Source organism: Bombina bombina, chromosome 1 (genome assembly GCF_027579735.1).
Source record: "Bombina bombina isolate aBomBom1 chromosome 1, aBomBom1.pri, whole genome shotgun sequence".
Lineage (NCBI taxonomy): Eukaryota > Metazoa > Chordata > Amphibia > Anura > Bombinatoridae > Bombina > Bombina bombina.
This window is the reverse complement of record NC_069499.1, coordinates 247,589,897-247,617,001: the sequence shown is the minus strand read 5'-3', so window position 1 is coordinate 247,617,001 and position 27,105 is coordinate 247,589,897. Positions and strand designations below refer to the sequence as shown.

The 27,105-nt window shown below is 37.5% G+C and overlaps 1 protein-coding gene and 1 long non-coding RNA gene across 4 annotated transcripts in view; one reads left to right on the top strand and one right to left on the bottom strand.

The window, feature by feature from the left end:
• The window catches only part of GEMIN2 (gem nuclear organelle associated protein 2), a 53,776-nt gene extending 47,147 nt beyond the window's left edge, over nt 1–6,629 (bottom strand). Inside the window, exons 1-2 of one of the 3 annotated variants that reach the window (XM_053697915.1) lie at nt 6,433–6,629; nt 2,529–2,601 (exon numbers count right to left, since the gene is read on the bottom strand). In XM_053697915.1, coding sequence (XP_053553890.1) covers nt 2,529–2,601; nt 6,433–6,554 — 195 coding nt within the window. In that variant the 5' untranslated portion in view covers nt 6,555–6,629. Of the gene's footprint in view, nt 1–2,516; nt 2,602–6,432 lie in introns of all 3 variants that reach the window. The other 2 variants (XM_053697913.1, XM_053697914.1) reach the window with 2 other exon arrangements.
• A 148-nt stretch (nt 6,630–6,777) lies between these two features.
• The window catches only part of LOC128637059 (uncharacterized), a 50,851-nt gene continuing 30,523 nt past the window's right edge, over nt 6,778–27,105 (top strand). The window contains exons 1-2 of the long non-coding RNA XR_008398951.1: nt 6,778–6,855; nt 18,634–18,739. This is a non-coding gene — a long non-coding RNA (uncharacterized LOC128637059). The remainder of the gene's footprint in view (nt 6,856–18,633; nt 18,740–27,105) is intronic.

Here is a 27,105-nt window from a genome sequence, read left to right as displayed (position 1 = left end):
TCTTTTTGAACATAGGATGTTTGAAGATTTAATATGGCCAATTTTGATAACCTGATCTTTTATTTTTCAGGCATGTTTAACAAATACACACGTGGTTGTCCCATAGAGAGCTGTGTTTGTATATAAATGTGGGGAAATGACCAGATGAAATTTTTTAATGGATTTTGGGATAGTAGTAATATGTTAAAAACATAATGTGCTTGGTTTTGGGGTAATCAGAAAAATTATATGATATTACCCCATCTATAATTAATATTGTAAGTGATTAATGCAATGTTATAGTATTGTTAAATAATCATATAGGGAGCTATTTGGATTAGAAATAATTGAATGAAACAGTTTGTCTTTGTCTGCTGCCCCCTAGGGTATTAGAATGGTATGACAGCCAAATGTATTGTCCGTTAAGAACATATGCAAACCCAAGTAGCCAATCAAAAGTTTCGACTCGAAGGGCCAATCCGTGACAAGCTTCCGTTGTGAGTTTCCAATTTCACCAATGATTAGAATATATAAGCTGAATGCAAGAGGAGAAGAGAGGCTGCTGACTTTTAGCAAATTGGGCTACCTTTTCTTATCCACATTGCAAATACCCTTATTTTTCATATGAGGTGAACTTGGAAAAGACTGAACTACAGATTGGCTCATGTTGGTAATGTATTAATCCTATGATTTGATATTTTAAAGCAAATACATTCATTATTGCTATAGTAAAATTCCAGTTAATAGATTTAAAAAAAGGGCACTTAGTATTTTAGTTTTGCTTTTCATAATCCTGTGTAACCTTAGTCATTATTGCTAAATTATTTATTTGACAGGGTTTATACTCCAGATTTATAAAATCAGTTATTATAGTGAATTCTTTCAGAACTGTACATAAACTGTTTATTGTGATTATATCCCTGGTACTGTAGTTATTAATTAAGCATAGTAAGTGGGTAATCTATATTGATCATTGAACTAGAAAGTTATTGGTTAATAACAGAAGATTCTGGTATCTCATTGTGATATTTAAATGCAGCTCTGATTTGGGAGACTATTGTGAATAAGGTAATTTTTATGATCTTTGCATAGCATATTATAATAGTTTAAACGTGTATAGTACTGACTCATATCTGGTTTCCTACAAATATATTTCAATGTGTCTACAAATTTTAACTAATAAAAAGAACTTAGAAATATATATTAATTTTATTGTCTTGGTACATGCATTTTAAAAAAAAAAAATAATTTGTCTTTATTGGGTTTTACATATAACACGGTACATTAGATATTGTATGCATTTCTTAAACACGTCGTATACAGAGTTGTATTAAGTACATAATACAGCTAGCATTGGTGTCATAACCAATGTACTTTTTATATCAGGAAACTTAAAGACTGTTAAGGCATTTAAGAACAAAAACAAAACCGTTTAACCAAAACTACCGAATCTCTTACATATAAATACAGTACAATTTCACAAGAACCTATGTGCCATACATATCACTATGTGAATTCGTTCCGTCCATAACTTATTTATTGGGTCATTTTCAGATCTGTTTGTTATTCTGTCCCTAGGATGGCATAATAGTGAGAGGGGAGTCAAAGCCTATGTGGTACAACTGTCTATCGTAAATTAAGCGTCATCTTTCTCATGTTACACTTGAATCTTGTGAATAAGTCCTAATGTTGAGGGGCAACTTGTGCTGTATTTCATCCCATATAAATTTAAGATTGTGAAAGAAAGCTACTTTATTAATTTTAAAATATCCGTACTCCTCCATTAACAGGGTGTCTTTCATCTGGACTGACCATTCTTTAAATGTTGGGCAGGTACATGCATTTTTATTTTTAAGAATAATTAAACATATTGTGTTATAACCTAGCCATATACTGACCGCGATTTACTCTGAGTAAATAAACATTTTGGGTATAATAATAAATTGGAGAACAAGGGTAGTGGAAAAACAAGTTACCTTTTCTTGAAATCTATAATGTACAATTACAAACATTTTATGACATAAAAGTCTGTTTTTTTTTTTTTTTGTTGTGCTCGGTGGAAGTGGATTCAGACTGGTAATTTTTTTAATTTTTTTTTTTTAGAGAAAAAAAAAAAAACACCTGTCAAAAAAAAAAAGAAATTGACTTGTGTGATTAACTACACATCACCGAAACGAGAAGAGAGATGGGAAAAAAAAAAAAAAGGTATTTTTGGTGCATTTAGACATAACATGGTCTTCATTACCGATGATCGGTCACATGACTGAAAACCAACAAATGAAGTTTCTCATTATGCACCTGGTATAGGCCAAAAGAGAAACCTCATTTGTTAAATGTTAGTCACAGGACCCATCAAAGAGTCAAGAGTGTAATACAAACATCAGACCCCTGGCTCACACACTACTCACAGAGTCTGTACAGGGAAAGTGAAGCGGACGACAGCAACTTTGGGCTTACTGAATGGCAGCAGAAATCACTGAGCATGCAGTAGGTTGCAGACCCCAGTTCTAGATCATATTTAAATCATTTTTACTAACCGAAATGCTCACAGTTTGCTTTTTTCTCAGCTTCTTTGGGTCAATCTGTGCAATCACAACATCAGGACACCTTGCAGCTTCAAGCCTGGTAGAAATGAAAACAAAAAATTTACATTAAAATAAGTTAAAACTGAAGTATATCAATTATTTGGGTGGATTTACAAATCTGACTGTCTCCAACAAATCTAACCTTAAGACTGCACAACATATTGACTTCTTAACCTCAATATCATCTACAGGGGTAACATGCATACCAGAACTCTGTTAAAGTACCTGGGATGCATAAGTAAGATTTTGCTAATTTCACCAAGCTGGGATATTTATCTTTCTTAGCTCTCCACCAATGCAAAGGTGTTTCCTCCTTGGCAAGGGGAGTCTCAACAAAGTAAGCCTGGACTTTATTTCTAACTTGGCTGTTGATGTCCTCCTCAGGTTAACCTTCTATATTATCTTCCTCAATGCTGCCTCCTAGCTGTTCTCACGGGTCCTCAGCACACCTTGTGATTTATGTAGATCACCGGGTGACCGTGAGAAAACACAGTAAATAGTGTGTCACATGGCCAAACCGTGTGATTTGGTAGGTCTGTGTTTTAATATAAACAATCCAAATGATAACTCCTATTATTTCTGGGTTACACAGGTAGGCCAGGAGTAGTTGTATCCTGAAGAAGAAACTTATACTGTCCAGAAAAAGTGAAAAGAAAACAATTTGTACATAACCATAAAACACAATACCATGTGCAGGAGTTCAGAGTGAAGCAGCTAGTGCAATACGCAGATTAACTAATCAAATGACATCAGTTGACAACTATTTTCATAACCGATTATATCAATTAGTTGTTGCAGCTCTAGAAACAAGCACATAAAATCTATAGACTTATAATATTAAATAAAATATTATGGAACACACCATACTCTAAACATTGTATCCCATTATGGTTGACTCTCTAGTCTTGAGAGAAGCTTTAAAAGAATAAAAACCCACTTACAATACCCCATAAATAATGTTTTCAAGTGCACAGGTAGGTTGGGGATGCGGTCTATGAACTTGGAAGTGGTTACAACAGTGAAGCTGTGACTAGACCCTTATAACAAAAAGATCATGGGCGTACCAGTGGTGAGTGGGTCAAAGCTTTTCTTCATCTTATCCAACTAGAAGTATGAAGAAATATATCTAATTAAGCTATAAAAGAGGAGTTTAGGATGCAGTAGACTTCTATAAGGTTTCCAACTACACTATATCTACATATCAATAATACATACATACATACAATGAAAGAAACTTGCACTCACTGGTACTTTTCAACAATTTTTACTGTGACAAAGTAACGATTCAGGGACAATATATCCCCTTCCTGAGACTTCAGATATTGTGTGTGTGTGTGTGTAGCTGAGAGAGCTTGTAGGCGTGAAAGCTCCAACAAATGGACGTGGTCACTTGTAACGTAGGGCGTGATCTGCAGCTCTATAAAGGGAGAGCATGGTTATAGCCAGACAACAATATGAGGAGAACATGTGTTTTGTTTCTGGGTGTCGTGGCTGCACCCAATTGTCTCTCATCGGGTCTCACACTGACCCGTCAGATTATATGTCCGGTGCCCCAAATGGAGTCTGCCCGTCACCTATCACCAGGACCACCGGACTTAGCTACAACCTTACGTGGAAGGTGGTTATAGAAAGTTACTGTGCTTTTTTGTATACACTGTCTAGCGGGTGCTAATTTGTACCAACTGTGTGCAAGCTTGGGGCTTATGCATATATAGTGTGCACCCATATTTGTCTCAGGCGAATAGAATGTCTGCGCACAAGAGGCTGATGTATGAGCACTGTATATAAGGCTTATACATATCCACTGTGTGTGCTTAGGGCTGTGTCTGATAATATCAACAAGTGTTTATAAACATGTTACTTATCCTCCTTTGATTACTGTATTTACTATTCAGAACTTTGGTTTACTTCTAAAAAAAAAAAAAAAAAAAAAAAAAAAAAAAAAAAAGGCTCTGCTGGTTTCAAATATCATCATGTCATGGTACTTATGCGTGTGCTCCGTGTATCATGCCAGTGCTGTGCTGCTCACCTTATGCTAAGGATAGACATGTAACTCAATAGAACAGGGGAGGGTTGTACATTTTTAGCCATTTTGGTTCTCTTTGGGCCGAAATTGGAATTGCACATTTTCGTCAGCCCAAATTTTGGTGCATCGCTAGTATTATTCTTTATTTAGTTCTGTGTAACAGAATCAGATTCATCAGTTTTTGTTTTGTTACCAATTATCAAAATAAAGTACAGTCCTAGAAAACAATTATTATATGCAAAACAGTAAGTCAAGTAATGAACTCAAAAATCAGCTCTAGGCTGGCATCAAATTTGAAATATGCTACACAATCATTTTACTGAAAATAAAAGGCAAAAAAAACAGCAAAAAAAAGCCATTTTCGGCCGAAACTTTCTGCGGCCAAAATTTCGGTGCATCCCAAATATAATATAATATATATTCATGAACTCAATTCATTCATTCCACACCAGTTCCATATATTTTGCACTAGATCACCAAACATCCATTCTCAACACAAATTCAAATCACTTCCATCTTACTGTGTGGTATCTAATTAGACATCATTCTTCCACATACTGTGAGAAATGTCATTCAACCCCAAAATAAAATGCCCCTTCCAGAGGGGATCTACATCTGTTCCAGAAAAATCAACTTTGAGAGATAAACAAGCCAAATTCTGTGCGTTATCACATACACAGTCCATTCAGCGAACATCCAATGGGACTCCAAATAATCAAACAATTTCCAATACACTATGGTTGTACGAATTTCCCATTCTATATGAGATACCACATCCAGCACGGTGTCTTCTTTAATTCTATGATACACCACACAGGATCTCTAATAACATAACATTGCTCAGCATCAGGATCCCAAATACAAGTTTTCATTATTCCAAGTAACTCTATAATCGTATCCAAGTTCAATGAGGGTGCACAAAAACTCCATTTGTTTCACCAGACTCCACATAAATATTCCAGAAGTATAATTTATTTTGGATCAAATCATAAACCCAATTATCGAATAGGGCTTGGAATGTAAGCTCATCAGAACAGATTCCATATCCAAATAGGTTTGTTTTTCGACTTAAATAACACATTTTCCTTTCTTCTTATGTCATCACAGTAAACAATAACAGAGCATTATAAATGTATATGTAAAAAACTCCATTCCATACCAGAACCCAATGGGATACTGAACACAACATCACAAAATCCACCATCAAGTGAAGGTGCTGAATTTCAGATTGTCAACTCACGTCTAGCATTCAGGGCACAGGGTATTTCCCATACTATACCACAATTCAGCATTCAGTTGTACATACAGATTCATGCAAGATGTCAAATTGTTCCTACTACTGATATTACAGTGGGATTCTACACTATATACCAAAACCCCATATGCAGCTTGCATTGGGATTCCCCATAAGACAACGTAGGACATTATAAACAAAAAATATGAAATGCATTTGTTTTCTGAGCAGAAACAAAGCATCCGTGAAAACTCAAATCTGAATTTAAATTTTGACTTATTTACTATAAAGTCCCCTGATACGGATTCCACTGTGTTGCAAAACCAAATACAAAAATGTCAGACACCCAATTCAATGATTTGTTCGCATTATTCAGGAAACACAAACTAAAATATATGTTGATCCTCCTCATCCATTGTGCATTTGCAATGCTCATGTAACAGCACACCACATCCGAACGTCACGGGAATTCCCTGTCTATAGTAGATCGTAATACATAATATTCACTTAATTTTATCTAACTAAATACTACCACGGAAACAAACAGCACAGGGTTCATTGAAAATGTGGCATAATATGACGTCATATAGAAGAGGCTGATGACGTACTGCACCCTTCTCAAATACTCCTGTGGAGTCCGTGGTGGCACCTTGGGGTCAAAATCCTCTGGTAAATCGCAGTCCCCCACCGGCAACAGCCGAGGCATCAGCTCCTCTGGCCCAGAGTCCATGCTCACCCGGCTCTGACGTCACGGACCGTGAACTCAAAGACACTTTATGAATGGAAAGTATTCTGTAACGACATTACTGATTGGGTCTTCCCCAGCCACTTCCTCATTGGGTCGCATAATCACGTGATACGTCACTTAATGTTAGCGTCAGTATTACTATAGCCAATAAGGGGCTAGGTTCGGTTTTATTTCGTTTTTTTAGTATTAACACATGAGAAAACAAACATAAAAGTCCAGAGTAGCAGGTCAGGCTGTTGTCTTCTATAGTGGTGATATGACAGCTAGAAAAGTACATGGTTGGGTAATTCGTTTAATTTTTTTATTAGTTAATTATGTAGAAGTAGTTTTATTTACATATTTCCGAAGTATACATGGATTCCATTTACTTTACTCTGCCAACGGGGTGGTGTGGGTTAGTAAACCTTTGCTATTCAACATTGAGTGCTGTGCCATTTGCTATGTTAGCACCAATTCAAAGATCTGCTTGGTTGAATGAATGATCATGTTTGGATTCACGACACATTGCAGATGCCACTAGACTTTCAATGAACTTCTTGCTCTGAGATACGGGTTTAACAGCTAGCATTGTTAAATATTTATTATACAGATTCCTTATGTTTGCATATTAGTATGGGTCATGTGATTATTAGTGATCTTTGTTAAAGGGATACTGAACCCATTTTTTTTATTTTATCATCCAAATAAAACATGCAATTTTTGGCAACTTTCTAATATACTCCTATTATCATTTTTTTTTCCGTTCTCTTGGTATCTTTATTTGAAAAAGCAGGAATGTAAGCTAACAAGCTAGCCCATTTTGGTATAGCACCTGGGTAGTGCTTGCTGATTGGTGGCTAAATTTAGCCATCAATCAGCAAGCGGTATCCAGGGTTCTGAACCAAAAATTGCCTGGCTCCTAAGCTTACATTCCTGCTTATTGATTGGTGGAGGGTGGAAGTCTTGGTGAGTTTCCACACTTTTTTTTGTAGGACTTGACCCCTGAATGTGAGCAGTTATTCAGAGTTTGTTATCAGACATACCCACATTATTAGTCATATACTAGTAACCTACTCCTGTGCCCCCCCCCCCATTATTTTTTAAATTTTCATTTTTTCACAGTTTTAAAAAGGGCAACTTTTTTAACATTATTAAATTCCCCAGCATTCATTTAATCTACTAATCATTATGATATTACCAAAATAAAAAACACGTTTTTTACAATAAACAAACTTAGAAAAATTTATAATGAACATTTTTATAACATAGTGTACATGGGCATGGGTTATATCCCGATCTCACAGCCTCCAAAAGCAAAGTTTTACAAGAATATAAAAAAAAACTGAGGGGAGAGGAAGGTGAAGATGGAAGAACACATCCGCAAAGAAAATCATTAACATCTTTAAAGGGGCATGCAAGTCAAAACTAAAATTTCATGATCTAGATAGAGCTTACAGTTTTAAAAGAAAAGTTTCTAATCTCCTTCTGTTATCAAATTTACACCTTTGCCTTGACATTTTTTCTCAAAACCTAGCTCCTTTCAGGGCATAATGATCTAAAGCTCTCCACTATGGCAAGATGATCTAAGAAGCCTCATCAGTACTGCTAATTCTCTTTTTAAAAAGGCAAATTTTACCTTTAGAGCAGTTTATCTAGCGATACATCTTGATGTGAAGGTAAAATATATACTTTGCAATATAAGTTCAGAGAGGGATTGCCTGGTATTTCGGGACTAGACTGCACTGTACTGTTTAGTCAGGGTCAGACTGATATACTACAGGAAAGTTCTTCTCTTTGAGCAAAAAGAGGCTTCTTCTTGGGTGGTAACTAGCCATAGAACAAGCTATTATGCTATTGTTCGTTCCCAGGTTGAGCGCTTCCCTCTTTTTATTTAATCAATACACATATGTGGTGGGAATGTCCAAAGATTACCAGTTTCTCAGACTCAACCGTGTCTGGGACTGTCAGTCTGTGCAGGACCAGAGGTTTGTTTGCTCCACTTAGGGATTCAGAACATGTCGAAACCTAATAAACATATTTTTATATACATCTTAATAAAAAGGAGAGAGAAAAATATTAGAGAATACAATAATCCTCTTAAAAAAGAAAGGGAATTAAAACGGCACACGTATGAGGTGAATTCAACAATTTATTAAACTCATATAGCATTTACAAAAGAAGTTTGCCCAAACATGCCCTGCCATCTCAAAATAGAGCAGAAACATGCAACCACACCACTATATACAAATTAAAACAAGAACTATATCTCATATCAATATAATACAAGCCTGTATCATTAAATCACACAATTAGTACCATTTCCTGTATCGGATAGATATAAAATCCAAAACAGGTAGAGCTCTAATATATCACCTATACATGCAGAGGTAAAGTAACACCACAGAGCTGCATAAATATGTGATATATATATATATATATATGTATATTCTATATCAGTCGCATATAGCAAAGTACAGGTAATAAAAATCAAATTAATTGTATCTAGCATTACAGGCATACATAGCCTTTCTCCAAAACAAACTTATATGTATATACATATTTCACTTATTGGAGTACTACAACATAGCCATTCACATATAATTCCTTAAGGAACAGCCACAATGTACTCCAATGATTTAGGTTTTACATTTCCACTCACTCACCATAACGTATGTTATACATATAAGTTTGTTTTGGAGAAAGGTCAATAAAATATGTTTGTATTAATCTGGTTGATTGACCTGCCCCTTTAAGAAAATAAGAAATAGCAAATTTTGGCTGGCCAATTGGATACCACCAGGTGCTTTATAAGGAGGAGGTCCTATGATTGAAAGGTATGCCCTGATGAGCTCCTGAAACACGTTACTGTGGGGGTGAAACGTGCGTTGGCACTTGTGTGTGTTTTATCATGGAGAAGAGTTGACTATACTTCATGATATTCTATGTGTGAACTACTCTCATTTTTTACTACCTGTTATCATTTGTCTGTAACAGTGTGAGCAACTCTGCATTAAGTTAACAAAGCTGAAACACTGCTGTGCTCCAAATGGTACATCTGTGGTAAGATTGCACAGTTTGTGATTTGCAGGTCTAGAGGTGTTATCCTGCTGATTGGATTCACCTGTGGAGAGACCAGATGCACTGAGCTCAGCGTGGTGAATGCTGTATGCATGACATAGGATCAATGGTACATCTATGGTAAGACCTATGCTATACCCTATGCATGCAAGAAAATACAATCTTTGATGTGGATCATTGCTTTTATAGCACGTTATTGGTACATCTTGGTAAGAAAGCATACAAAGTACTAAGTGTGAGGCGTGGCTCACTACCTGTGTGAATATAAAGTGGAGTGGAACTGATAGCTTGCTATATAAAGTTTGGTACATCTGTGGTAAGATCGGTGCTCTGACAAAATGCAGAAGGACATTTGGCAGACGGACATTTGGCAGACGGACATTTGGCCGACAGACAGAAAGCTAAAGAATGTTCTGATGACGGCCGAGGGCAGATGCATTCCAGAGTGCTCTGTTCTAATCAGAGCCTCGGGCGCCGCAACTGCCTCTGGGAACCTTACCATGGGTGTCAGACGCACGTCTTGTAATTCTCTGTCTGGGAAATTATCTATCTATCAAATCTATCTATTTATCTATCAAATCTATCTATCGTATCTATCAAATCTATCTATTGCATCTATTGATCTGTCTATCTAATCTATGTATCTATCTATCTATCTATCTATCAAATCTATCTATCTCGTGGCCGGACTGTTATCTGACAGCCACTTGTGTTTCGGCCAAATGTCCGTCGGCTAAAAGTCCGGCCACGGTTGTTTATTATCTGTGTGAACACATGGTGTAGCAGAATGGCCTGCTTGGTACATCTATGGTAAGATCAGATTTGTATCCCACATACGCCTAAAAGTTGCAATCATCTGCTAAAAAGTATATCTTTTGATTCAAACGGATACATTGTATTCAGTATGAATATTGCTTTGTCTTGCTAACAGCACGGCCTGCCCAATCAGGTGATTTTTGGAGGCTGACCCCTCCCATTTCTACATTCATCATAGGGAGGAGGTGAATGAACCTTTGTTAGCATTGCATGAACTTTGCTTGCTTGCTCATGTATATATATATATGTTTCTCTGTCTTGTTCCAAACTGTATACATTTACTCTGTGATCACAGGTTATTATAAATTGGATTTATAAGAGGATTATTTAATCTGTATTGTATTCTGCCGGTTGTTTAAGCAAGGCTATGTATGCCTGTAATGCTAGATACAATTCATTTGATTTTTTTATTACCTGTACTTTGCTATATGCGACTGATATAGAATATACATATATATATATATATATACATATATATCTCACATATTTATGCAGCTCTGTGGTGTTACTTTACCTCTGCATGTATAGGTGATATATTAGAGCTCTACCTGTTTTGGATTTTATATCTATCCGATACAGGAAATGGTACTAATTGTGTGATTTAATGATACAGGCTTGTATTATATTGATATGAGATATAGTTCTGGTTTTAATTTGTATATAGTGGTGTGGTTGCATGTTTCTGCTCTATTTTGAGATGGCAGGGCATGTTTGGACAAACTTCTTTTGTAAATGCTATTGTCATGAATTTGCCGTTCATCGCCGTGTCGCCGCGGCTCCCGGATCTCTTCTGGGTTCCTACGTCACGTTGCTAGGCAACGTGACGCATTCTCTGACAACCCCTATGACGTGGCGGCCTCTCTCTGCCTTTAAATCTCGGCGGGAGATGTACTCAGTGCCCGTTTGTTCTCTTCTGCCGGTCCCTGTCTATGTGAGAACTATCTTGTGAAATCTGACCCTATCCTTCATGACATTGTTTTGCCAATACCTCTTGCTTACAAATCTTGTTTGCCTGCTATCCTGCTTTAAAGGACATTAACATTTGTTTGCGGACACCTGCTTAAAGGGACATTATCTTTGTTTGCTTTAATCCTGCTAATAAGGACATTATCATTTGTTTGCTGACAATCCTGCTTTAAAGGACATTAACATTTGTTTGCGGACACCTGCTTAAAGGGACATTATCTTTGTTTGCTTTAATCCTGCTAATAAGGACATTATCATTTGTTTGCTTACAATCTTGCTTAAAAGGACATTATCATTTGTTTGTGGACACCTGCTTAAAGGGACTTTATCTTTGTTTGCTTTAATCCTGCTAATAAGGACATTATCATTTCTTTGCTGACAATCCTGCTTAAAAGGACATTAACATTTGTTTGCGGACACCTGCTTAAAGGGACTTTATTTTTGTTTGCTTTAATTCTGCTAAAAGGACATTATTATTTGTTTGCTAACAACCTGCTTAAAGGGACATTCTTAGTTTGTTGCAAACCTGCAAGAAAGAAACATATTCATTTGTCCACTGTCAACCTGCTTAAAGGGACATAATCTTTGTTTGTTTCTATTTTCCTGAGAAAGGAACGCTATCTCCTGCAAATCAATTCTATCCTCAAGAAGATATTTTGTATTACAATTCTTTTGGGAAGTTCTTATACCTTGCTTATTTTGTTTCCTGAGTGGGTCACGTCCTGGATATTTCTCAGTGTGCTAGCGTGTGTTTTAATATCCACGCTAGCAGTTGGGTTAAATCCTGAACTGACTAAATACGGCTGACATTACAAACGGGCCATAAATGGACCCCACTGAATTATCCATGGCCGTGACTCACCAGGGACAGTTACTGGGATCTCATGCTACCCACTTGCAATCCTTGGATACTAAGCTGGATCAAATCACTACATTATTACAGAGCTTGGTTGCTCCTATCCCTCCCAATCCTAATATTGAGGCATCTCCTCCTCCTATTCCCAACAACCAATCACAAGGACATTTGAGTCCTAGGATTCCTCTTCCAGATAAATATGATGGGAATCCTGAAGATTGTAGGGGTTTTTTGAATCAATGTCGACTTCACTTTCGTAACAGTCCTACCCTTTTTGCTACTCCCTCATCTCAGATTACATTCCTTATTTCCTTAATGAAAGGAAGAGCTTTGGCCTGGGTATCACCTCTGTTAGAAAAAGATGATCTTATACTTCAGGATGTGGATGCTTTTCTTTCTGTTTTTTCTAACGTGTTTGACAAACCTGGAAGGACTTCCGCTGCTGAAGCTTCTCTATTAGACCTACGTCAGGGTGGTCAACCAGTGTCTCAATATGCCATTGAGTTCCGCACTCTTGCATCTGAAACTAATTGGAATCAGGGAGCTCTTAGAGCAGCTTTTCGCAAAGGACTTTCAGAACGTCTCAAAGATGAATTGGTGTATCGGGAACTTCCAGAATCCCTAGAAGCCTTAATAAATCTTTGCATCAGTCTTGATTCTAGATATCGTGAACGCCAACAAGAAAGAGAAAGAAATCAGAGGTCCTCAACTCGAACTCCTTTTCGTCTGGCTCCTCGTTTTTCTAACCCGGTAACGACTGCCTCTCCTTCTCCTGATCAAGCTGAACCTATGGAAGTAGGAACCATAAAATTAACAGAAACTGAGCGTTTGAGAAGACGTTCTCTTGGCCTGTGTCTATACTGTGGCCTTAAAGGGCATTTATTAAGGGATTGTCCTACCAGGCCAGTAAAAGCCAGGGCTTAACTTCTGTCCAGGGAACTAAGTTAAGCCAAAAACAAGTTCATTCCCTCTATAATAAACTCTTTGTTCCTGTAACCCTTCAATTGGGTGATAACAAGATTCATACCCAAGCTCTTATTGATTCTGGTGCTGGAGGAGTGTTTATTGACTCCACTTTTGTGTCTACTCACACTATTCCCTTACTAAGAAAGAAGTTTTCAGTTTCCGTCTCTACTGTTAGTGGAGATCCTTTGGGTTCCGGACTCATCCAGTTTACTACTATACCCATACTTTTTTCTGTTGGAGTACTTCATTGTGAGAGGATATGTTTTGATGTGATTACTACTCCTCAATTTCCCATAATCCTGGGTCTTCCTTGGCTTCAGTTACATAATCCTACCTTTTCTTGGACCCATGGTGAACTCACCTCCTGGGGATTATCTTGCCATACTAACTGTCTTCAAGCACTTACTAAAATACCACTCACTATTGCTCTTACTACCGACACTTCTGGTCCTCTACCTACGCAGTATCAAGATTTTGTCGATGTCTTTTCTAAAAAAGAAGCAGAACGTCTTCCTCCTCATCGTTCATTTGATTGCCCTATTGATCTTCTTCCTGGAGCTCCTTATCCTCGAGGCAAAACTTACCCACTTTCTAGGCCTGAAAATGTAGCCTTGGAAGAATATATCAAAGATAATTTGGCCAGAGGATTCATTCGACCCTCCTCTTCTCCTGTAGGGGCTGGGTTCTTCTTTGTGGGAAAGAAGGATGGCGGACTGCGACCTTGTATCGATTACAGAGGGTTAAATCAAATTACCATCAAGAACAGTTATCCTTTACCCCTAATACCTGAATTATTCACATATCTTCAAGGTTCCACCATTTTTACCAAGCTCGATCTCCGTGGAGCATACAACCTTATCCGTATGCGCAAGGGTGATGAGTGGAAGACAGCCTTTAACACTCGATTTGGGCATTATGAGTATCTTGTCATGTTGTTTGGGCTGTGTAATGCCCCTGCTGTTTTTCAACACTTCGTGAATGAGATTTTTCGGGATTTCTTGAATATTTTTGTTATCATTTACCTTGACGATATATTAATTTTTTTCTCAAAACTACCAAGATCATATACATCACGTCAGGAAAGTACTTCAACGTTTAAGAGATAACCATCTATTTGCTAAACTGGAGAAATGTTCTTTTCATCAAAGGTCCATTCCCTTTTTGGGATATGTAATCTCTGAATCAGGATTTGAAATGGATCCAACTAAACTCTCTGCCATTTTGGAGTGGCCTAAACCTGATTCTCTTAAAGCTCTGCAACGTTTCCTGGGGTTTGCCAGTTATTACAGGAAATTCATCAAAGGTTTTGCTACTATAACGTCACCTCTTTCGTCTCTCACCAGGAAAGGACAAAACTGTAAAGATTGGCCTCCTGAAGCTGTTGAAGCTTTTGATTCTCTCAAAAAAGCTTTCTCTTCTGCACCTATCCTGCGTCACCCAAATCCGGATTTTCAATTTATTCTTGAAGTGGATGCTTCTTCAGTTGCTGCTGGGGCTGTTCTTTCCCAACGTATACCTGACACAGGAAAGATCCACCCTGTGGGATTCTTCTCCAAGAAATTTTCTCCTTCTGAATTAAATTATGATGTAGGCAATAAGGAGTTACTTGCTATTAAAATGGCCCTGGATGAATGGAGGCATTGGTTGGAAGGCACTTCTTTGCCATTTACTATACTCACAGATCATAAAAACCTTCTCTATCTTCAAACGGCCAAACGACTGAACTCCAGACAAGCACGTTGGTCTTTGTTCTTCTCACGTTTTCATTACAATCTGTCTTATATTCCCGGTTCTAAGAACATCAAGGCTGACGCCCTTTCCAGACAATTTCAAGATACTTCAACTCCTGAATCTGGTACCATACTTCAACCTCATAAAGTCTTAGCCCAGTTATCAACCTCGTGGTTACATGACTTACAATCTGCTCAAAAGGATCTTCCTTTGTCTTGCAAACCTCCTGATGGCCTACTCTTTGTTCCTAAACGTCTTTGTTCCAAGATTCTATATTGGGCTCACGACAGTCCTCTCTCTGGACATCCTGGCATCAGTAACACCGCTCGAAGGCTCAAGCAACATGTCTGGTGGCCTACTCTGTCTCAAGATGTTACAGATTATGTCTCAGTATGTACACAGTGTGCCAGCAATAAGACTCCTCGTCAACTTCCCTCCGGTTTGCTTCAACTTTTACCCATTCCTCATCAGCCTTGGACCCATTTATCCATGGATTTTATTACCGATCTTCCTCTTTCAGCTGGAAACAACACTATTTGGGTGGTTGTTGACAGGTTCACTAAGACAGCTCACTTCATTCCTTTACCTGGTTTACCATCTGCCAAAAGACTTTCCGAACTTTTTCTCTTACACATTGTGAGATTACATGGCTTCCCTCTGAACATCGTTTCGGATAGAGGAGTACAATTTGTTTCTCGGTTTTGGAGATCACTCTGCAAACACTTTGGAACAACTATCTCTTTGTCTACTTCACATCATCCGGAGTCTAATGGCCAAACCGAAAGGGTTAACCAGTGCCTTGAAACTTATTTGAGGCATTATGTGGATCATCATCATTCTAATTGGACTGGTTACCTTCCACTAGCAGAATTGGCTCATAACACACGTTACAACTCCTCTCTTCAGACCTCTCCTTTTCATGCAGCCTATGGATTTCAACCTAGAACGTTTCCTCTACACACTTCTTCCACTGAAAATCCTGCTTCTGATCTATCCGCCAGGAGGTTAACTCGTCATTGGAAGAAGATACGCCTTCTTCTTTCCAAGGCTTCTGAACTTTATAAGTTCTATTCTGATCTTCGACGACGGAGGGCTCCCAAATATCGGCCTGGCGATAAGGTTTGGGTTTCTTCACGTCATCTTCGCCTCAAGCAGCCTTCCACCAAATTGGGACCACGATATGTGGGTCCTTTCCGAATACTGGGTCAAGTATGTCCTACTGCTTACCGAATTGCTCTGCCCAAGACCCTCAAAGCCCATCCGGTATTCCACGTATCTCTTTTGAAACCTGTATTATCTAATAGGTATTCTAAACCTCTGCTCAAACCTCCACCTCTTTTGATTCATGGCCAACCTGAATTTGAGGTCAGTCACATCCTGGATTCCAAACTTCGTGGTAAGAAACTGTATTATCTCATTCATTGGAAAGGTTATCCTGTTACAGAACGATCCTGGGAACCTGCCCGGCAGGTGCGTGCCCCTGCCTTAATTAAGGCCTTTCACAAGTTTCACCCTACTAGGCCTGGTCCTGTCCCCCGGAGGGGTCCTTGAGGGGGGGGTGATGTCATGAATTTGCCGTTCATCGCCGTGTCGCCGCGGCTCCTGGATCTCTTCTGGGTTCCTACGTCACGTTGCTAGGCAACGTGACGCATTCTCTGACAACCCCTATGACGTGGCGGCCTCTCTCTGCCTTTAAATCTCGGCGGGAGATTTACTCGGTGCCCCTTTGTTCTCTTCTGCCGGTCCCTGTCTATGTGAGTACTATCTTGTGAAATCTGACCCTATCCTTCATGACATTGTTTTGCCAATACCTCTTGCTTACAAATCTTGTTTGCCTGCTATCCTGCTTTAAAGGACATTAACATTTGTTTGCGGACACCTGCTTAAAGGGACATTATCTTTGTTTGCTTTAATCCTGCTAATAAGGACATTATCATTTGTTTGCTGACAATCCTGCTTTAAAGGACATTAACATTTGTTTGCGGACACCTGCTTAAAGGGACATTATCTTTGTTTGCTTTAATCCTGCTAATAAGGACATTATCATTTGTTTGCTTACAATCTTGCTTAAAAGGACATTATCATTTGTTTGCGGACACCTGCTTAAAGGGACTTTATCTTTGTTTGCTTTAATCCTGCTAATAAGGACATTATCATTTCTTTGCTGACAATCCTGCTTAAAAGGACATTAACATTTGTTTGCGGACACCTGCTTAAAGGGACTTTATTTTTGTTTGCTTTAATTCTGCTAAAAGGACATTATTATTTGTTTGCTAACAACCTGCTTAAAGGGACATTCTTAGTTTGTTGCAAACCTGCAAGAAAGAAACATATTCATTTGTCCACTGTCAACCTGCTTAAAGGGACATAATCTTTGTTTGTTTCTATTTTCCTGAGAAAGGAACGCTATCTCCTGCAAATCAATTCTATCCTCAAGAAGATATTTTGTATTACAATTCTTTTGGGAAGTTCTTATACCTTGCTTATTTTGTTTCCTGAGTGGGTCACGTCCTGGATATTTCTCAGTGTGCTAGCGTGTGTTTTAATATCCACGCTAGCAGTTGGGTTAAATCCTGAACTGACTAAATACGGCTGACAGCTATATGAGTTTAATAAATTGTTGAATTCACCTCATATGTGTGCCGTTTTTATTCCCTTTCTTTTTTTTTGAGGATTATTATATTCTCTAATATTTTTCTCTCTCCTTTTTATTAAGATATAATTTGTTAAGAGAGAGGCACTGTGAGGTTTAAAGTGGTATATACTACTCTCTCATTTCTTCTATAATATTTTTATATATACCGTATTTAGATGGTGGTGAAATTGCCATAATCAAGGAGTTGGAAGCAACAGGAAAATCTGACATTGAGAAAGGTTATTGATATAATAAAATATATTAGAGTTATGAAAGAAAAAGTTTACCTAATAAAAAGAATACATGCTCTGCATAGTGATATGAGAGATATGGAATTACTTGGATCCTAGATTTATATTGTAGCATGAGACTTACATCATTATTTAATTTCTGTAAAGCTAATGGCTTATTATTGGAGCTTTTGGGGGGTCCATAGGGAGGTTGTGTAGGTAAACCTCTTCATTCAGTCTCTATTAATCTATTCCCCCTTTCTTTTTTTTTTATCTGCCAGGGAGGTTATGCTTAGTTTTTTTACAGATGAGTTACATGTTTTACAAGCTGAAGCACTTATTGGTTTTTACAGCTGAGCTCACACTTATTGTTACATACGGTTTTGTCCTGACAACAGGGATGCACTCTCACTAGTACTGAAAAAAAACAGAAGATGACACAAGAATGCAGTACAATAATAGCAGTGTTTATTATGAAGTTATTGCAATCTTATCAGTAATCAACTTATAAGCAAGGTGATGTTTAAACTATAAATGTTACTTATCTTCGAATTTCGAATAACGCATTAATTAATATCAGCGTACAAGAGTGGTCAGAATAACGGCTATGGCCAGGTATAGCATCACCATGCACCATGTTTCTCTCATGTCGTCCAGGAAACATCTCCCTTGATCATTCCTGCCCCCATAACCAATGTTATAATTAAACAGTTAGTGCGCAGGCATGTCTACGTATTTCATAGCAATTGTGCTAGTTAACTGAAGAGCTTTTCTCAAAATAAAATGAATCTGTCTCCCATACAGACAGGTTCCCACACTTCTCATTGGAATGCGACTCCCCAGCTCCTTCGAGATAAGCACAATGTCTTCTATGAGAACAGACAGCAGAACAGAACACATAAATATATGTGTAAGTAACTTTCTTTAATTCTCTTTAAGGCATATATGTGCTAAGTATGTATTAAATATATGTATGCATACTGTGTATATATGTTCTCTAGTAAGCAAAGGTGTAATATAAACTGCTGATACATTGACTATTCATTCATGGTACCTGAATTTCGATGTTATTTGTGTATTGTAACTGAAAAATATGAACATTTCACATTCCAATGTTCTTCACATACAATAATATCTTCTATTTATTCATAAGTAAATATTTCTACATATATCTGATTTTTTTTGGTACAATATATATCTATACCTATATATCTATAATTATATATACGTATATATATATGCACATGATTATAGTAATATCTATTTAAAAATACTTAGAAAATATTCTGCTATGTGCAGAACATTGGAATGTTAAAGTGAAGGTAAAGTTTTCAGAGTTGGAACACATCAAAGCATGTCTTAATCCTTAGATAAATTAATCGCTAACTTCTTTTCTCTATATAATTTATATTTTGCAAAATATAAAGATATATAATTCCCTACCGTTTCTATTATTGACTCCTCCCAAACCCTATTTCCTGCTTTTCTGATCTTTGACGTATAGAGCGGTCCCACCCGCTCTATACGTCTCTCTAAAGCGCGTTCACGACATCCCTCTCCACCGCGCATGCGCTAACCTGCAAACCCCTTCTGAATTGCGCAAATTAAACAAACAGTTCAAACCAACTCCACTAGCCCTGTGCCCCCTTACCACACTTCCGACACAAACAGCGATATCTGTTTACTTCATGTGTCCGTGGTATCTCTACGAGGCTGACGTCCCTGTGGAGCTGGAAACTCTACTCCTCCTCTTTTTGGGGTGTGTGTCCGTCTTGGCCAATCTCTAGTCAATGCGGCAACGGATCCTGATCCAATCACATTGCAGGATACCGGTTTCATCGGGCGGCTCAGCTGATTCCAGGCAGGTACACAAAGAAAATGTTAGCCAGATAAAGGATATATTAAAACTCAGTCTTTATTAGCATCTTTAAAATTGCACAGTCTTTGTAGTACTGCAACAGAGTAAAGAAATCACACAGGCGTAGCACAGAACGGGTTAAGTGTTTCGGGCTTTCGCCTTAAAAAGCCGTAGTCATAGCCTGATTTCTTTACTCTGTTGCAGTACTCCAAAGACTGTTGAATTTTAAAGATGCTAATAAAGACTGAGTTTTAATATATCCTTTATCTTGCGAACATTTTCTTTGTGTACCTGCTTGGAATCAACTGAGCCGCCAGATGAAACCAGGTAAAAGTAATTTCCTCACCGCTTGTAGCCGTATTGTCTGTACTCTGTAGGAAGCCTAGTTCTTGTTATTTTTTTCAAGATAACAGTACGCATGCGCGAATCTGGAGCGCGCATGGAGTCAAACATGAGTAAAGAAAAAAATAAAGCGCATGCGCATATATTAAAGGAGGCGAATGACGTTGTTTGACGGCCGCCTAACGGCCAGATTTTTAATAGGCTAACATAACAACGTGATCCACACTGGAAAAAATAAAATAAAATCGGGTTGAATTTGCAGACCATCAAACTGTGAGTAAAAAAGGGCATAACTTTTTTTACACTCATTAAAAAAATTGATGAATTAAACTCATATTTATTTTGAGGAAAGCATATTATTCCGGATAGAGATGAAGGTAACTTTACCTTCACTTTAAATATTTACACTAAATACAAAGGTAAATGCTTAATTAAATATGTATTTTGCATTAATATGATTTTACATGTTTTCATCTACTTGACTGCAAAGGGCTCCAATGCACATATATATATATGTCTATATGTGTGTACATATGTATTTGTGTATGGAACTCTGAATGTAGGAGCAGAGACACAGAACAAATTAAAGTCTTTTTGAAATCTTTACTGATTGATAAGCAAAAGAACAGTTGGTAGTTCAGATTGAAGATCACAGAAAAGGCCTTATGCAAATCACTTAAAGGGACAGTATACTATAAAATAGTTTTTCCCTTAAAGGGACAATCAAGTCAAAATTAAACTTCATAATTCAGATACAGCATGCAATTTTAAACAACTTTCTAATTTACTTCCATTAACAAAATGTGCAGTGTCTTTTTATATTTACACTTTTTGAGTCACCAACTCCTACTGAGCATGTGCAGGAATTCACAGCATATACGTATATGCATTTGTGATTGGCTGATGGCTGTCACATGATACAGGGGGAGTGGAAATATACATAACTTTGCAATGTATTTAACAAAAATCTACTACTCATTTGAAGTTCAGACTAAGTGCTATTGCATTGTCTTCTTATCATACATTTGTTGATTATGCAAATCTACAGTGTTGACTGGTCCTTTAATGTGTTTCTAATTACCTTTTTTACTTGCAGAGTATAAAATGTATGAAATTTGCTTTTTAAGGTTTATTTGTGTATATGCATATACGTTTCTTTATCTTATATCTGTCCGTAAAGCAATAACCAATTCTTTGAGAGAACAATGGAAAATTAAAATGTTATTACCTTATCTCTTCTATACCCCACTAGGAGTGTAATTTCTTCTACTGGCTGTGTTTACACAGCTTGGCCTTTAGGCCAAAAACTTTCAGGATAGGTGGGGATACCACAGGCTAAATCAACTATTTCAAATGCTAATATAAGGGTAATGGAAATACTTGTAAACAATTTAATACACTCCAGCAGGTTAAGTGGATAATTGGGAACAAATTAAAGGGGAGACATTTTTTGAGTAAACTGTCCCTTTAACAAAGTCCAATAGACACTGGTGTTTAATTTGAGCAGCAAAAGGAGAGATGACACAGAATACCTGATATGTACAGCAGGCACAGCTTGTTTAATGAAGGTTGTCACTGGTATGGTAGACACAGGTCACGGGATACCAGATAGGTACAGCAGACACAGCTTCAGGAACAAGGTGAGCAAACACCGGTTATTAGGTTATTCTGCTCGATTCTCAGGAACCAGGTGAGCATACACAGGTATCAGGTAAGTATGCTTTGGTTAGAAGGAGTAAGGTTAGCATACACAGGTAGCAGTTAAGTATGCTTTGGTCTCAGGAGCAAAGTGAACATAAACAGGTAGCAAGTAAGTATGGGTTAGTTTTCAGGAACGAGGTGAGCATACACAGGATCCAGGTAAGTATGCTTTGGTCTCAGGAACAAGGTAAGAGGGCAAAAACTCAGCCCAGAGTATGATAGGCTGGGTGAGTTTCTTTTCATAATTAAGACATGGCCCCTTTAAATTTAGGCAGTGCGCGGGCTGAGGGACGTGGAGGGACACCGAGGAGGAGAGCAGTACTCTCAGTGTTCGCACGACTGGGTCCCCCCGACATGGTAAGGGTAAGTACCCTAGCAATGTCTGTAAATACATAAATACACATATAAATACATATATGTATATATACTGTGTGTGTATGTGTGTGTATATATATATATATATATACACAAATACACATTTAGACATGTATATGTATATATTTCTAGGTTAAAGCCATTTGCCTGCCTTTTTTTTTTCTAATACCTGAGACCTCATATCTTTGAGCCCTTATAACTTTTGTGTGCAATATTTTTTTTAATAATTTTTATTAGATAGTGTTATCATGATTGTAATTATACTTTGTAATGTATTTTTGATGTGTTTTGTGCAACTTTTTTGTTTCACGAAACCGATAACCAGAGCTCAGAAGTTTCAGTAATCATTCTAGCGTAAATCGCGATTGCGCTCAAGTGATCGCATTTACTTTCAACTCATAATGCGAGCGATAAACCCCTTATTGCTGGCGCGCATACGTTAGGGCTCCACTTGGCATCTGGTCCTATATCTTTGTTATATTACCTTTCTTTTTGAAATTAATAAAAAAAAAAACCACCAAAGATTTTGTGTAGTATACAAGCCTCAGCATTTTACTTTATTACAAAAGCTCTCAAGGACTCTTACCTTTTTCTTTCTTTCAACAACATAACAAGTATTATATATATATATATATACAGGGAGTGCAGAATTATTAGGCAAGTTGTATTTTTGAGGATTAATTTTATTATTGAACAACAACCATGTTCTCAATGAACCCAAAAAACTCATTAATATCAAAGCTGAATATTTTTGGAAGTAGTTTTTAGTTTGTTTTTAGTTATAGCATTTTAGGGGGATATCTGTGTGTGCAGGTGACTATTACTGTGCATAATTATTAGGCAACTTAACAAAAAACAAATATATACCCATTTCAATTATTTATTTTTACCAGTGAAACCAATATAACATCTCAGCATTCACAAATATACATTTCTGACATTCAAAAACAAAACAAAAACAAATCAGTGACCAATATAGCCACCTTTCTTTGCAAGGACACTCAAAAGCCTGCCATCCATGGATTCTGTCAGTGTTTTGATCTGTTCACCATCAACATTGCATGCAGCAGCAACCACAGCCTCCCAGACACTGTTCAGAGAGGTGTACTGTTTTCCCTCCTTGTAAATCTCACATTTGATGATGGACCACAGGTTCTCAATGGGGTTCAGATCAGGTGAACAAGGAGGCCATGTCATTAGATTTTCTTCTTTTATACCCTTTCTTGCCAGCCACGCTGTGGAGTACTTGGACGCGTGTGATGGAGCATTGTCCTGCATGAAAATCATGTTTTTCTTGAAGGATGCAGACTTCTTTCTGTACCACTGCTTGAAGAAGGTGTCTTCCAGAAACTGGCAGTAGGACTGGGAGTTGAGCTTGACTCCATCCTCAACCCGAAAAGGCCCCACAAGCTCATCTTTGATGATACCAGCCCAAACCAGTACTCCACCTCCACCTTGCTGGCGTCTGAGTCGGACTGGAGCTCTCTGCCCTTTACCAATCCAGCCACGGGCCCATCCATCTGGCCCATCAAGACTCACTCTCATTTCATCAGTCCATAAAACCTTAGAAAAATCAGTCTTGAGATATTTCTTGGCCCAGTCTTGACGTTTCAGCTTGTGTGTCTTGTTCAGTGGTGGTCGTCTTTCAGCCTTTCTTACCTTGGCCATGTCTTTGAGTATTGCACACCTTGTGCTTTTGGGCACTCCAGTGATGTTGCAGCTCTGAAATATGGCCAAACTGGTGGCAAGTGGCATCTTGGCAGCTGCACGCTTGACTTTTCTCAGTTCATGGGCAGTTATTTTGCGCCTTGGTTTTTCCACACGCTTCTTGCGACCCTGTTGACTATTTTGAATGAAACGCTTGATTGTTCGATGATCACGCTTCAGAAGCTTTGCAATTTTAAGAGTGCTGCATCCCTCTGCAAGATATCTCACTATTTTTGACTTTTCTGAGCCTTTCAAGTCCTTCTTTTGACCCATTTTGCCAAAGGAAAGGAAGTTGCCTAATAATTATGCACACCTGATATAGGGTGTTGATGTCATTAGACCACACCCCTTCTCATTACAGAGATGCACATCACCTAATATGCTTAATTGGTAGTAGGCTTTCGAGCCTATACAGCTTGGAGTAAGACAACATGCATAAAGAGGATGATGTGGTCAAAATACTCATTTGCCTAATAATTCTGCACACAGTGTATATCAGTGTTTTTAAGTGTTTTAACACCAACGTCTCTTTTTTATATTTCACGTTATAGTACTGCTTTTCCTCATGCTGAACAGTCTCCACATTTGTACCTTTGAATAATTGATGATTTATAAAAGACAATAGAATACATGGTTTAATGATTTTACATTTTTTAATAGGGTGGGGAAAAGTAAGTAAAGATTCTGCAAATAAATATTAATTGTTCAAATATTGTGCCATTATATGAATTCATTGTACTTTTATTGATGTGAAAAAGGAACGTTTCTAGTCACCAGCTCACATTCTACCTATATTTACTTTTAGGGAGGTCCAAATGAACAGTGTTTTTCTTACTTGTGAAACCAGGATGTGCAATCCAACTTCACTGACTACGTGGATATTTTACCTTTCAGCAATATGTTGGGAAGAACCTGCTTTATTTTTAATTTCTATTCTTTATATAAAAGTACAGGTTTTGCGTTTCCTGACCAAGAAATCGGTATTAAGGTGTTCCTCAAAGAACTATGTGACCTTAAAAGCTATTTTCAAGATTTTTATTTTAAAATGAAGATGGCTGTTTTAGAATGTTCGGGTTTTCAGTCCATATCACTGCAAGCTGTTGTGTTTTTTGCATTCCTGTTACAATATGGCATTAATACCTATGGCAGTTGTGTGTTCTGGCTATAAGGGAAGGGTAGATGGCCAGTAAGAAGATTTAAGAGGTATTTTAATCAGGTCCTGGTGTTTCAGGTATGTTTTTCACTTATTATATTCTGTATTCTATCTCTGATGATTGATGTTATTATTCCACCTATCAGCTTGATTTTTAGCAAAACCAAAAACTAATTTAAAGGAACATGAAACACATTTTTTTGTCTTTCGTCATTCAAAGTGCACAATTAAAAAAATAAATCACTTTTCATTTTACTTATATTATCAAATATACTTTGTCTTTTGGTAAGGTTGTTTTTAACAATGTTATACATGTTGTGCGAAAACTGCTGCCAGCAAGTGCTCAAGTTTGCTAAACTGCTGCAATACAGTGCTCCAGATACGTGCACATTACCTACCTATGTATTCTTTTCTACAAAGACTATCATGAGAAACAAATAAATATGATAATACAAGTACTATAATGTTAGTAACGAGCATGTTTATATAAAGCAATAAGTGTGTACTGTGAGTGTGTATATAGTCCCTCTATTGTTTCAGATCCCTGATAAACATAATAAACATAATAATTATGGAGCTTTGAAAATGATGAATCCTATTAAAAAAACTATATAAAACATTATTTGTTTTCATTATATAAAAACATTTTATTGTTGCAATCAAACATTTGAATTTTATATTAAAAATGTATGGGAAATTTAAAGCTGTAATGTTCAAAAATAGGTAATGAATATGAAGTAATTGTGGTATTGGCTGATCTTCAGGCCCTCTTTGTGTAACCAAAAGCTATCAAGTGCCGGTATGACATTTCATTTTCATGAAACCATGCTTTTATTAATAACACACATTTTCTATTCAACTTACAGTAATGTGGTCTGTAAATCTACTGTCAAAAATAGTTATGGGTGTCACAGTGATCACTTTTTGGTCATCATTGGACTGCACACGTGAGGCATCCAGTGATTGGCCACAAAGCCTGACACCAGCATGCATTGCTGCAAGCTAGTATCTAGGCTCCATTTTAAGTAAAAAATCAATGTGAATGCCAGTCACAGTAATTGTATACACTGTAACTGTCATTTCTGCTATCTAGCCTCGCATACAGGCTTCCAGCAGCAACATGAGATACACACTGATCGCAGTCTGTATCTCATGAATGGAGGGACCCCACTGACAGGCATGGGATCACAGGGACACCCTTTCCCTGCGATCGCTAGCCTGGGGTGTCCTCCATTATGCTATTTCTACACTGCCTCTCTCCTGAGGCATGTAGAAATAGCACAGGCGCCTTGACAGAGGAGAGACAGGCACGCTAACAGCTCAGGGTTAAGGGCCAAATGACCAGCGTCATACCCTGTAAATTTGAAAAATCTGCACTCACGCACATTTCAACTTAGACTATGTCCTTTAAAAAAATATATGTATTTTTACCACTTAATTAATGTGGTATCCTATAGGTAAAACCAAAGACCATGGACAAAAAGCAGCATATGCTGAAAACATAAAATGGAGAAATTATTTACAGCTGTTGGCCAAGAGATGATGATACAGACAGTTCCATCACAGAACCTACAGGTTTTGAGTTCTAATTTTAGCCCTTCTTGCTGGCCTTTAACACTGCTTCCTTTTTGCTCATGAGGGCTAATTCTGGCCTCCTTAGAAAATACATACAAAACTTGCAAATGGATTGCTCTCAGATACTGGACTGGGTACATATCCATATCTTGGCAGCACTCTCTGTAAACTGACAGCACATTCCCTAACATACGGCAGACTGGAGCTTTTTAATTCTAATCAATGCCACTCATTATTTTAGGATGCAATTACACTGGGGTTCCATTCCTGAAGAAACAAAAAACTGTAAAATGAACCCAGTCATATAATGTAAATATATTGGAAGTGAGTAAATGTAAAAACAGCATTATGGAAAATGTCTTTTATGCTTGTGAGGCATGTCACTGTTCATGAATAAAGCAATGGGGAGCACTGTTTATCAGCCAATGGACAGTTTCTTTTTGTTTTCTGCATATAAAAAAAAGGCATTTTAAAGGGATACTGATCCTAAATTTTTTCTTTCATGATTCAGATAGAGCATGCAATTTTAAGCAACTTTCTAATTTACTCCTATTATCAAATTTTC